The 12979-nt window shown below is 32.8% G+C and overlaps 1 protein-coding gene across 1 annotated transcript; it reads left to right on the top strand.

Annotated features, from left to right (window-relative positions):
• The first annotated feature begins 1762 nt into the window (after positions 1-1762).
• LOC149419333 (putative sodium-coupled neutral amino acid transporter 12) lies at positions 1763-11829 on the top strand. The gene is made up of 5 exons (XM_089638229.1): positions 1763-1987; positions 4187-4396; positions 5383-5666; positions 6087-6307; positions 8157-11829. The coding sequence occupies exons 1-5, from the start codon at positions 1943-1945 to the stop codon at positions 8933-8935; spliced, it is 1539 nt and encodes a 512-aa protein (XP_089494355.1). The 5' UTR covers positions 1763-1942; the 3' UTR covers positions 8936-11829.
• Positions 11830-12979: the final 1150 nt, after the last annotated feature.

The following is a 12979-nucleotide window of genomic DNA, read 5'->3' as shown; positions in this document are numbered from 1 at the left end:
ATTAAGTTGAATCAAATGTTTGCTTAAAAAAATGCATTAAAAACGGTAGTTGAAGGTAAAAGTTTATTCACTTACGTAATGTAGGCGGATGGAAGAAACATATACGGGCGCAGTGACGTCACAAGCCTAAACCGCGCGAAAGAAAGAGTTTCGGTCGAAATTTGAAAAACGAATATTCAAAACGCTGTTGAAAGGCAAATATTACTGGATAGAAAAAAAATGCTTGTACATTCCAGTTTTTAATTTTTTTTTCTTAATATTTGGTCACTATTTGGTCAATAAAAATTGTGAAAAATCTTGTATGACAATCTTTTGAAATAATTTTTATGCAAAATGGTATAAGATGAACTATTTTAACTATAGTTTTGTATCTTAGTGTAATTATAACGGCTTCTTATTTTTTGGGTATTTGATGAGACAGGGAATGGGATGTCATTAAAAAATTAAGTTTATTTTGGCATTAACATCTTCCCCCTCACCCCGCGACTTCAATTTTCTCTTGAATATTTCCGTCCAGGGTTTATTAGGCTCTGCCATACGTACACTGAGGAACGGCGGTACCACGCGCCGCTCCAGGATGGCTCCAGGCAGCGGCGATGAACTGCGCTGTAAACCGTTACCTTACTATCACAATATAAATATTTCGGACTTTAATTTTCTGTACGGCGGCCTAGAGTGACGCGTGCCCACCACTCCACACCGGCCAGTGTTGCCAAAATCGGTAGATTTGAGTGAAAAAATCGGTAGACCATCGGCTAGGGATTTTCGGAGATTTCAAAAATGTTATTCCGTAAATTTAAAAACTTCGGTACATTTTCTGAGGTGGATATTAACTAAATTCAGTAGATTTTCAAAAAACTTGGAAGATTTTCATAAAATTTCGATTGGTTTTCACAAATTTCGGTAGATTTTCTACGAATTTCGGTAGATTTGTGCCGAAATCGGTAAATCTACCGAAATTTCAGTAGGTATGGCATCGCTGCGTGTGGCAGAGTAAAAATTGCCTGGCAGCCATCTTGTATGACAACTTTTGAACTGATTTGTATGCAAAGTGGTTAAAAAGGAACTATTATTATTTTGTTTTTGTTTTCTTAATGCACTTATTTCGGCTTATAATTTTTTTATTATTTGATAAGGCAAGGGATGGGAAACGTCATTAATTTTTTTAAATTATTTAGGTTTAGGCATTTCCATACATCTTCCCCCTCACCCCGTGACTTCATATTGTTCTCGAATTGCTCCGTGAGGCTTTTTAGGTTCATGAATAAATAAATTGATTTATTTGTCTATGTGTGAATATATGATTGAATCTATGGTGACATGCAGTGCTACTAGATGGATGTTTTTTTTACAAAAAATTTTTTTTTTGATATTCAAATGAACATTTTTAATAAAGCATTATAAAAAATTTACTTAGGTACTGTTGTTTCCTTATGAAGATCGTCGGGGCGTCCCATTGGTATCCTTTCTGACAAAATGGTGTGATAGCCCGAACCAAATGGCGCCTAACACTAGTAAAAACCTCAAGGGCGCTGTATTATTATAAACGCATTTTCGCCTTGGCCCCTTGGCTCCTTATCCTGCACAGGGCCAGCCGGGCATGACGGTCTTAAATTCTCAATAAAAATCTTACATAATACATGTTTTTTATGACCTTATCAACAGGTTTTTTAAAATTATTATTTTTTACCCCTGACACATAGTGTTTCATTTTTGGGATATGGCATCACTTGTGCCATGTGTCAAAAGTCAAAAGGTGAAATTGACAGCGTAAATCAGTAAATAAAGACGTACATGTCATATGTCGTACTGTGAGTTGTTTGTTTATGGTCATACTCTTGTTTACTGAACAAAGGAATCTGTACATTCTGTACCATGAAATAATAATTATTATTGTGGACATATGTAATTCGGAGCGTGGATAGTTTTATAAGTTATTAAAATGCCGCAAGCAGAAACAGGGAATGGAAATCATTACTCACTCTTGGTAAGCTAAACTTTTACAAATGGTCAGATATAATTGACAATAATATTACAGATTATGACGATTCGATTAAATTTTTGCCAGTGATACTTTGAAATAAATCTTTCGTTTTAATGCTATATTATCTATATGAATTATACTCTAATAAATACTTGATTTATTTATTAAACTAAAACTTTTGTATTCGAATATAGTACATTATAAAATGCAAATTTTAAGGCACACTTGGACAAAATTATTTTATAAGCAAAATGTGTTACTGAAGTGTTTGTTACAAAAAGTGAGACTAACTAACATTAGTAAAATCTGACTAACTCTTCACACATTCATTTTTACCTCTCCATGGCACATGAAAATGAAAACTATATTTCTCTTTCATCTTTTCTCCAAAAAACTGTAATCCTGGTAATTTTTATAAATGTTTAGTATTGCTTTGGTAGGATTAGTTTTTTTAGTATTTATTTTTTAACTAAACCCAAACTGACACTCCAAGAACCTATTTTAGGATCATAGGTTCATATTTAGGTTTAAATAAGACACAATACGACTGAACCCCCCCCCCCCCGGCCAGGAGCACTCCTGTCCCGGTGCGACCGATACACTAGGGGGCTCTGATTTGCTAGGACTTGGAACACATGCTCTGAGGAGAGAAAGGATGTTGGAGTTTAATTGACCGATATACAGGCAACCTAATAAACCAATATTGGAATTTAGGATGGGCAGGAATAAAGGAATTGATTGAGCATTGTTTTTTTCCTTATGTCTTCCTTTTTCTTGCTTCTTTTGGATCTTCTTGGCTCATCTTGACTCTTCTTGGCTCGCCTTAACTCTTCTTATATCTTCTCGCCTTTTCTTGGCTCTTCCTGGTTCTTATTGACTCTTCTTGGCTCACCTTGACTTTTCTTGCATCTTCTTGCTTCTTCTCGCCCTTTCATAGCTCATCTTGGTTCTTCTTAACTCTTCCTTCACCTTCTTGCAGCTTCTCCCCCCACTCTTGCTTCTTATTGTCTCTGTATGGCTTGGCTCTTCGTCTTTTCTTGCTTCTTCTTGTGTTTTCTTGCTTCTGGCTTCCTCTCACTCTTCGTGCTTCTTCTTTATTTATTTATTTTGTAAGAAACAAACAGCTTTTATATAATATCGAGATAAATATACAAGTTAACTGAAGTCAAGCCACAGAAGTTTCTTAGGTTAAAGTGCATTAGAAATGAAGTTTTAGTATCTTAAAATTAATTTGGTGTTAAAGGAAGGGGAGAGGAAGAGGAAAATAGGAAGAGGATAGGAGATGCTGCCGATACATTCCATACTCTCATATTAATAATCGATGGTACGCATTACTTCATATCGATATTTCCTTAGGTTTTTAAAATTTTGTATTATATTGTGCACATATACGAGGAATTGGGGAATTTTTCGAATGTTTGTTCTACACAAGGGTAGATAAAATAAATCAGATTGTCGGGTTGATCTAGACGGAATATGAAGATTTATTAAATTGGTAAGTTCTGGTGAGTCCAGACAATTATTTAGGATTTTAAATAATAAGATTTGATCAAAAATTAGACGTCGTGTTTGGAGGGAGTTAAAATTACGAAATTTTATGGAATCGGTATAATTTGGGAAGTGTAAGTTTAGTTTATAATTTATGTGTTTAAAAAAATTTTTTTGAATTCTTTCTATTCTTTCGATATGGGCTTGGTATAAAGGAGTCCAGATCGGTGTACAGTGTTCCAGGTGCGGGCGAATATATGAGGTGTAAAGGGAATATAGAGTGTTTATGTTGTGGAAGGGTTTTGCTATGCGAATTATAAATCCCAGCATTTTATTGGCTTTGTTAATGATGTCATCAGTGTGTTGGATAAAGTTCTTGTCTCTTCTTGGGTCTCCTAGTCTCTTCCTGCATCTTCTTGCGTCATCTTGCCCTCTATTTGTATTTCTCGGTTCTTCTTGTCTCTTCTTGCTTTTTCTTGGCTCCTCTATCCCTTTCCTGCTTATTTTTATATTCCCGCGTATGTTCTTTAAGAAAAACAAATACATAATTATGGGCGCCATCCGTGTGCTCGACATAACTTTGTTATTTTTTTTTATTCCCAAACACTCACTAAATAAGTTACAATAATAAGCTACCATAATAGTTTTTCTCCAAAAGTACTTACCCAATTTATTAAGAGGATTTTCCATAACTTTTGTTTTTTGTGTCCCTAGGTGGGTTTAGTATTCATATTCAACATAATCGTGGGGACGGGAGCCCTAACCCTCCCGGCTGCTTTTGCCAAGGCAGGATGGCTCCTGGGCACCATATCTATCTTGTTTCTTGCCTTTGTGAGCTTCGTGACGGCCACATATGTCATAGAATGCATGGCATGCGTCAATGCACTGATCAGATGGAGAAGTATAGACCTTCCACGCAATAGGGTAAGTTTTACACATTCAATTCAATTAATAAAAATAAAGTAAAAAAAAAACAAAGAAATGTTTGTATCAAAACTTATGAAGAATTAATAGGAAGAACTATTATGTTTGATTTTTGATGTTTGATTTCATAATTTTAATGTAATAAAGACATGTGAGAGTGTTTTCAGAAGTAAGCAACAAAAAAACCTAATGTTTAGGTTGTCATGATAATCAATAGTGTAAAAAATATTGACACTACACAAGGAGCATTTTATGAACATTGGGGATGCCATAGTTCCTTGTTATGAGGACATATTGTCAGCAAAAAGTTGAGTCATGAGGTCACGAAAAGTACAAAAAGTTGTCATTTTTACACAGATGAAAAAAATGAATTTTGGCAGTTTGGGGGATCATGGGATTTTCAATTCTAACAATGTTTGCAGCTTACTAAAATACATCCAATTTATTTGGCAACAAAACTTGTTTTTTTTCGTTTCGTTAACAGCAGTCAATTTAAAATAATAACACAGTTACTATTGCGTCACAGTTTGTGTAGTTTATAATGTGCTTTATTTATTTTTTATTATGAAAAACAATTATTTAGCTTTATGGAAAATAAAATAAAATTTCAAGAATATTTTTTTAAAATACTTTTTTATAACATTATATAGAAAAAAAAACATTTCTTATAAGTACCTATCTTGGGGAAACTGCTTGTGGTAGATTGTATGCTATTTTTTATAAATTTAATATATAAACACATTATGTGGTAAGACAGTACAATTTACATAAACATCATTTTGCAAAAAAAAAGAATTTAGTTATTAAGAAAATATAATCAGCTGGTGCACGGTAAGCCGCGCAAAATTTATCATCGGCACAAGACGGAGGTATTTAAGCGCGGGAGCTCGGCGTTCCAAAGGTTAAACAAATTTCACTGAATACTGAAAGCATATCGGTCAGAACAAAATCCTAAAAATATTAATTTTCAACCTTTCCTATTTCAGTCCATCCAAGCTGAAGATAATGCCGACAGTACCGATGAATACACCCCGATAAACCAGAGTCAGCACTACATCACCAGTACGGACAGTGAAGAACATTTAGTTCCACAAAACCTTTCTGGGCGGTATTACCACCTAGACACCAAAGTGGAACTCGGGGAAATGGCCACCATGTTGTTTAACCGCGCTGGTCGCATGATGTTTTACCTAACCATGATCATTTACCTCTACGGGGATTTGAGTATCTACTCTGTCGCTATATCCAAGTCCACCATGGATGTTATATGGTAAGGATGTCATATAATATCTAATGTTCATGTAAAATAACATATTAATAATTAAATCAGAGTTGTTTCAGAGAGTTCATTATCAAGTTCTGTTATTATACTTGTGCTAAAAACACACGCGTATTCAAATGCAACTTTGTGTCAAAATTCAAAAGCGATCGGTGAAGAACTGTCGGAGATTTAAGATTTTGAACAAAGGAACATTAAAATTTTTATTTATATAGTTAGATAATTCGAAAAGAAACTGCACGGTCTTTGTGAAGTGAAGTGTAAGGCTGTAAATCTTTAACAGAACTTTTGAATTGTAAAATTGATCCAATTGCAAATACAACCACTTTAAAAAAATTCCTCGTTTTTAATAATAATGTTAAAATGCATGACCAAAGCAATGTATGACATAATTTTTTGTTTTCTTTTCAGCACATACAATCCATATAACAGTACATCCAATAATCTTCCCAGCGGTTTTCCGTGCTTCAGCAATGATTCGACTGATAACGAAGAGCACATAGTTCTGACTAGGTTCGGATGCTACCGAATAATACTGGTGTGCTTCATGTGTGCTCTCGGACCCTTTGTGTTCTTCAATGTACAGAAAACTAAATACCTCCAGATGTTCACTACACTTACCAGATGGCTAGGTACTGATCCGTTTTATACAAGTTATACTGTGTGGTTTTAGCTTTATACTTCTTGACACCTTGGAAGGGAAAGCAAACAAACAGCTATTGTTGTGTTTCCTACCTTCTACATATTTAATTTTTACATTCAACTCTACACACGAGGAATGGTGTTGTAGCACAAAATTCTGTCAACAATATGAACAATTTTTTTCAGATATTTCAAAATACTGTACCTGTATTTATAATCTATTTTATTTGTTTAAAAAATATTTGTGATCAAGCTGACCCTGTGCAGGTGCAACACCTATCACAGAGCCCTTGAGGTCTTTACTAGCACCATGCGCCGTTTGGCTCAGGGCCGGCCCTGTTATGATGATTATGTATATAAAATTTGAAGCGGATTTGACATGATTTTTTCACAAAACGATGCCATGTAAAGTTGAACATTTATATCCTTAAATAAAATACGAAATTTTAAAACAAAAGCGTGCATATATTTTATAGATCACTTTTTAGATTTAAAATGAGTCAGTTTGGCTTGCTATGTTGAGAGTAACTGTTGTGCCAGATAGGTTTATTATTGAATTAATCAGAAATATATACATAATACTCAGTCCTTACAGTTTGAAATGTTTGGTTTTATTTTCGATTAGTTATTGAGATACAAAATTCTTGAATGAGTGTTTTATATATTATGCTATATTCAGTGGCGTAGCTAGGTAACCAAGGGCCCTGGGGCAAATTAAAAAATGGGGCCCCACTGCTATGTAAACTGATTAGGTATTATCAAATAAAAATATGAAATGTGGTTCCTCCAAACCCTCCGCTCTTATGTGTGTCATGCAAACATCATCCACGTTCACATGTTCGGCGGCGGAGGTATCTCCAACTGCAATAATTGTCTAATCTTCTTCAGTAGGCTTCTCAACCAACACTGCAGTTACCACATTATTTGAGTGACTATCAATAGAAATATTTTGACCAGATGTACTTGCAGAAGGCTGACTAAAAATCTTGTCAATTTTGGGCAATTTTCGTTTACTATCTTCTCTTTCTTGGCGTTGTTTGCGTTTAAATGCACCACTGGGTTTCTTCTTTTTATCTATATTTTAATACGCTTTAAGTGTCGTTGGGGAATGAGGCACATATCACTTTCCGTCAAATTGACAACACTGCTAACCTACAGAAAGAATTTAGGGGAATTCCCCAGGCATAACTTTTGAATTTCTCTCAACTGAGTTGTCATGATTAAAGTGGAGTTGCAAGTTGTAACCTGTCATATTTATTTTGAAAATTGGAGAAATTTCCAAAAGTTCAGTTCGATCGAGATTTCTGGTAAAGATTCGAGGGCCCCCTGAGCTTGAGGGCCCCGGGGCACTGCCCCGCCTAGCCCCTAGGTAGCTACGCCACTGGCTATATTGCTCACTTATATTATTATTTAAAAAAGAACATTATCATTAAAAATAATAATTTAGGTTGTGTGTCTGTGTGTCTGTCTGTAATTGCGGTTCAATAACTCTTGAACTCGGATTTGCTTTGAATTCAATTGTCATTTTCAAAATTGGAACTGTTTGTTAATAAATTATTTGAATTGTCTTTTTCTAAATTGAAATTATGATGTCCTGTGATTTTTCACAGGTCTGCGCTAGTATATAATTATGCATTTCTGTGATAATTACATTCTATCATTGACTGAATCATCATCGACTGAACCGTAATACATTTCCTGTACCATTGACCTTTTGCTATCTGAAAAATGTTATCTTGTTTGGTGACGTATCTTATTCCAGCTCCAAATTGTCATAACAAACCACAAATGGATAAACAAAAAATATGTCATACTAATTTATAATGTTTTTTGTTTCAGCTTTTATAGTAATGATATCTTTGGCTGTACGCCTGTTGACTGCTGAAGGAGGAGGGCCCAAAGGAAACCCTCCTGCTTTTGACGTGAAAGGAATACCGGCGTTATTTGGTTCCTGCATATATTCCTTCATGTGCCATCATTCTCTGCCTGGTATGATCACTCCGATTAAATCCAAAAAAAGACTGGGAATTTTTTTATCTCTTGACTTCTTCCTAATAACGCTGTTCTATCTCTTATTGGCTTTGACTGGCGTATTCGCTTTTGCCAATTTAGAAGACTTATACACATTGAATTTTATTCCTTTGCGTGGGCAGGGCTGGTTCATGAATTCCTTAGATTACTTTTTGGAATTGTTTCCCGTTTTCACACTGACAACAACTTTTCCTGTGCTTGCGATTACTTTAAGAAACACTATCCAGAACATGATTTTGGATGGGTCACGACTGAATCAGTATAACTTGTTTTTGAGGAAGATCTGTTTTCCGATTGTGACCATTATTCCTCCTGTGCTTGTGACCATGTTCATGGAAGACATAACGACTTTAGTGAGTTTTACGGGATCGTACGCTGGTACAGGAATTCAGTATTTGATTCCTACTTTCCTGGTGTTGGCTGCCAGAAAACAGTGTGCAATTTTGTTTGGGCCGGCTTTAAGAAATCCGTATGAAAGTCCGTTCCGACATATGTTTTGGGCAGTATTTATCATCTTATGGTCATTCACATGTGTGATTTTAGTGTCGTTGCATTTCCTCGAGAAAAATGTCGATAAGTTCCACTAATAGTATTTAATTTTAGCTTGATCATACAAAGCATTAAGTAATTAGCGATTCGCAACAAGCAAAATACACTTTTTTTATACTTTGAAACCAGGGATTTGGAGAAGTCCACTTTTTTATACCACCAAATAACTGGTCCTGTTACACTCCAAATAGAATTACAAATATTTGATAACATGTAATCCCAGAACTTTCTGGAACTTAACTGAATAACCAAGAAGGGGCAGAAGGCAGTGTTGCAAAGTTTCAATGTACTCATTAAAATCAGCTGCATTTATAATAATAATATTTTTTTTAAATGACGGTTGTCACTACAGGTATAAATATCATGCTATGCATGGCTTGGTCTACTTTCTGCTTCTATATATTGCATGTATGATGTGGGTAGAAACTATTTATGTACTGGTGGGTATAAAAATTCCGAACATGCAGGTCCGTATCATAATATTGCTTATTGCACGTTGCATATTGCTTCGCTATATGGCTGGCCTTTTTTGAAGCAATCATGATATAAATTTTAAAGCCGTGTATATTTTTGAGGAGAGTAATCTGAGACTATTTTTAGTATAGATTGCTGAGTTAATCAAATTATCATAATCAAAGATTTTCAACCAACCATCTCCTATTTTATTATTATAATATTCTCCCACTGTCATTTAATATGCATATTTATCTACTATAGCAAGGATTATCTACTATTGTTAAGATTTAGTATTACAGTCATACATCTTTGCATCTCAGGAGAAAGCAGAGTTAACAAAAATGGGTTATTTTTAATCATTTTAGAGTTGGCACGAGAGAACAGTAATCGGGAAAAATTGCATGAATTGAGTTTTTTTCTATAAATTTGTATTTTTTTAGGAACGTATCATATATAATTATTCAAAATATTAATAATTTGCGCTGGACGTCTAAAATATTAATACAAGTGGAAAAATCTAATCTTTTTTTGTGGTTTTTTAAATGTTCTTATACTTATTGCGTATTTTGATTATTTTTACCAATTGACTGGTGCGAAACTTGATGTTTCTAGTAAATATCTGACTAATTATTCAACATTATATTATAAGCTTGAATTTTTATAAATCGCACATTATAAGTAAGACTGATTTATGTAATGAATATTGTGCTCTAATGTGTATTTTTTTAATATTATATTCCGTGACTATTTAATGTAATTATGATTAAAAAAATAAAAATATTTTATATATTTTTGAAATGCTGTTTATTAATTACTTATTTATTTAGTAATATTTAGGTATATTTACACAATATATTTTCAAAACATTTTCACACATAACAGTCACAAGTCAAAGGCTTACACAAGCTGAGCATAACACAGAAAATTTCCAAGAGACTCCAATTTAATAAATATAATTTAACAATATTTGACTTCACACAAATTAACTTTGCTAGCAAGAAGATATTCCACCTATTAAATTTACACACATAGGTTTATATGAAATACAAACAATCACTTTGTATAAAACCACCAATTAATAGTTATTTTATAGTGGTACAATGTACATATTATGTATGTATATGAACATGAACTAGTTCAGGGGTTTTATACAAATTTTATTTCAAGTGATTGCTTTCTAGGAAAATTTAAAAGCGTTTTTTTTTTATTATTTAACAAAATTGAAATAATTTGCACATAGCTTGTGTCATAAAAAAACAAAACATATTTATTACAATCTAAACTCCAATTTTGTAAATGAATGTCCTCATTAGTGCATTCATTCACATTTATATTTTTAACTAAAAACTATTAGGTAATGTGTTTTATGAACACCTTTCTGTTTTTAGGACATAAAAAGCTGTCTTTAAAAATAGAGACACTAATAAAATATGTAAAAATTTAAACAAAATATATAAAAATTAATAAAAAGCTACGTTTTTACAAAAAATAGGCAGTTGATTATAAAAAAGAATTTTCTTACAGATATATCATAAAATAATGAAAATGCTTCCAAAATTGTAGACAAATTTCTTACATATTATATGGATAAATAAGTAAAAAAATGTCTAGAAGCATTTTCAAGTCACAAACAGGCACAGTATAGCATTATTTTTCTTTTATATGACTATAATAATAATTGTGAGAATATCGATCTTATAGCAAGAAATGTGTATACATTTTTCATTTGGTAATTATCACAATACCGATAATAGAAAGAGATCCTCGTCAAATTAATCTAAAAACTTGTGAAGATAATATTGTAAACAATAAAAACGCATTTTTGGTGCGGCTGACTTATATAACATAATCAGCCTTACTAAAAAAAAATCACTTAAACACAACCGTTAAATGGTATTTTTGTTACGCATTGTATAAAGACTGTAAAAGTTCAGATTCGAGTTGGTATTAATTAAAAAAATATCATTAACTGGGCTCCGAAAAAACATGAAATTCCCGTCTAGAAAAAGTCAGGTTGTTTCAGACATATTATTATCATCTTTTAGATGAATTCTATGAAAGGGATGTTTTTTAATATTACAAATGTTTTATGTATGTGCAGGTAAATACAAATCATTGAAATCAACGTTTATATTGTGCTAACAATGAATTCAAAACTTACTTTGTTGTTATTTTATGGGAATCATTATAATATATTTTTATAATATTTTATTGTATAAATGAGATAAAAAGTGTAGTGACAGTTTTCTTGCAGATTCCCTAAATAATAGGAAAATTTTGCATTCTCTACAAGTTTTCGACATTTGGTGTAAAAATGTGTGTTTTTTTTTTTTAAATTTTTCTCATTATAAAATAAAATATTCCAATTTATAAATATCAAAGTATATTTCAAATATCTAAAAGATAATTTTATCTAGTTTCATAAATTGGTATTTGTTTTTACGACATCTTCAAAAAGAAGAAATATATGGCACTTTTAAAAATTGAGATATTTCATGTTTATAAAACCGATAAACAACCATCTTTGGCTGTGTAAACAATGTACATATATATCTTTCTATGTACTGTTTTATGTCAGTTTCTATATTAGTAATGTTTTCACATGGAATAAAATTTTCACCACAATTTTTAGTAAGGCTGTTAATGTATAAGCCATGTTTAAATAATATGTACAATTTCAAACCCTATGCATATTGTTATTATGTATATTGTGGATTGAAATTGGAATTGGTTATTAAATAAATGGTGTTATTAACACTAATAATAATAATTGGGGAAGTATGATTGAGACAATATTATAGCCAAATATATAATATAGTTGAATTGGTTATCTCGGTTTAGTCTTTACAAATAACAAATTAATGTTACTTGTGTCAGTTCATAAATAAAGACACATCTTTAAACAAATCCTGATAATTAATTGAATTATTACTGAAAGATGGCATAAATTATTTATCAACTTTTTTGTTGTTAGATTTAGGGGGTGTTTCACTATCCTCTCGATAAGTTGTCAAAATAACTAACCATTATAATAAATAAATATTTACAATAGGTAGAAAACTCGGCTAACTTATCCCTCATATAGAGCCCTGTTCATAGATTCGGGTACCGAATATTAAACTCTTTTTATATTTTTTTATATGAATGCCTCATAAGAGTCCCAACTGCTCCTAACCGTCTGGAGCTAGCGAAACTGTGGCATCTCCAATTGGGGTATTTTGTGAGGATGAAGATAATGTGGAGGGGAAGGAGATGAGTAAGAGGAAGGTGGGGAAGTACCTAGCTACCCAGATCTGGTCACTAAATATGGCTAAAGACATTGCGAGCAATGTTTCAATTCTGAATGGTGGTCTTACACCAGGGAGATACTGAGAGTATCCTTCCACTCTGGAACGTGCCGCAAATTAATTAAATAGAATTTACCTACATAAGCTGGGATTTTAACCCACAACCTCCGGATTGCTAATTGAGAGCCTTAACGCTTGATCACGGAGGATGCAAGACTTTTTAAATAAATAAATTGTAATTTGAAAATATACATTATCCTATGAATAGTGCTTTTGACAGCTATCGAGAGGATGGTGAGATACCCCTACAATGTTTTCAAAGTCAGGTTATTTATTTCC

The sequence above is a fragment of the Hesperophylax consimilis genome, chromosome 12 (assembly GCF_061612785.1).
Source record: "Hesperophylax consimilis isolate HC1 chromosome 12, BYU_Hcon_1.0, whole genome shotgun sequence".
NCBI lineage: Eukaryota > Metazoa > Arthropoda > Insecta > Trichoptera > Limnephilidae > Hesperophylax > Hesperophylax consimilis.
The sequence above is the reverse complement of the archived record's forward strand: the minus strand, read 5'-3'. Positions and strand labels throughout refer to the sequence as shown.

Bases quoted from the DNA above. Each gene is read 5' to 3' on its own strand.
- LOC149419333 (XM_089638229.1), top strand. From the start codon at position 1,943: ATGCCGCAAGCAGAAACAGGGAATGGAAATCATTACTCACTCTTG. The intron at 1,988-4,186 runs GTAAGCTAAACT...TTGTGTCCCTAG, and splicing joins GAAATCATTACTCACTCTTG to GTGGGTTTAGTATTCATATT. The intron at 6,308-8,156 runs GTACTGATCCGT...TTTTTGTTTCAG, and splicing joins TACACTTACCAGATGGCTAG to CTTTTATAGTAATGATATCT.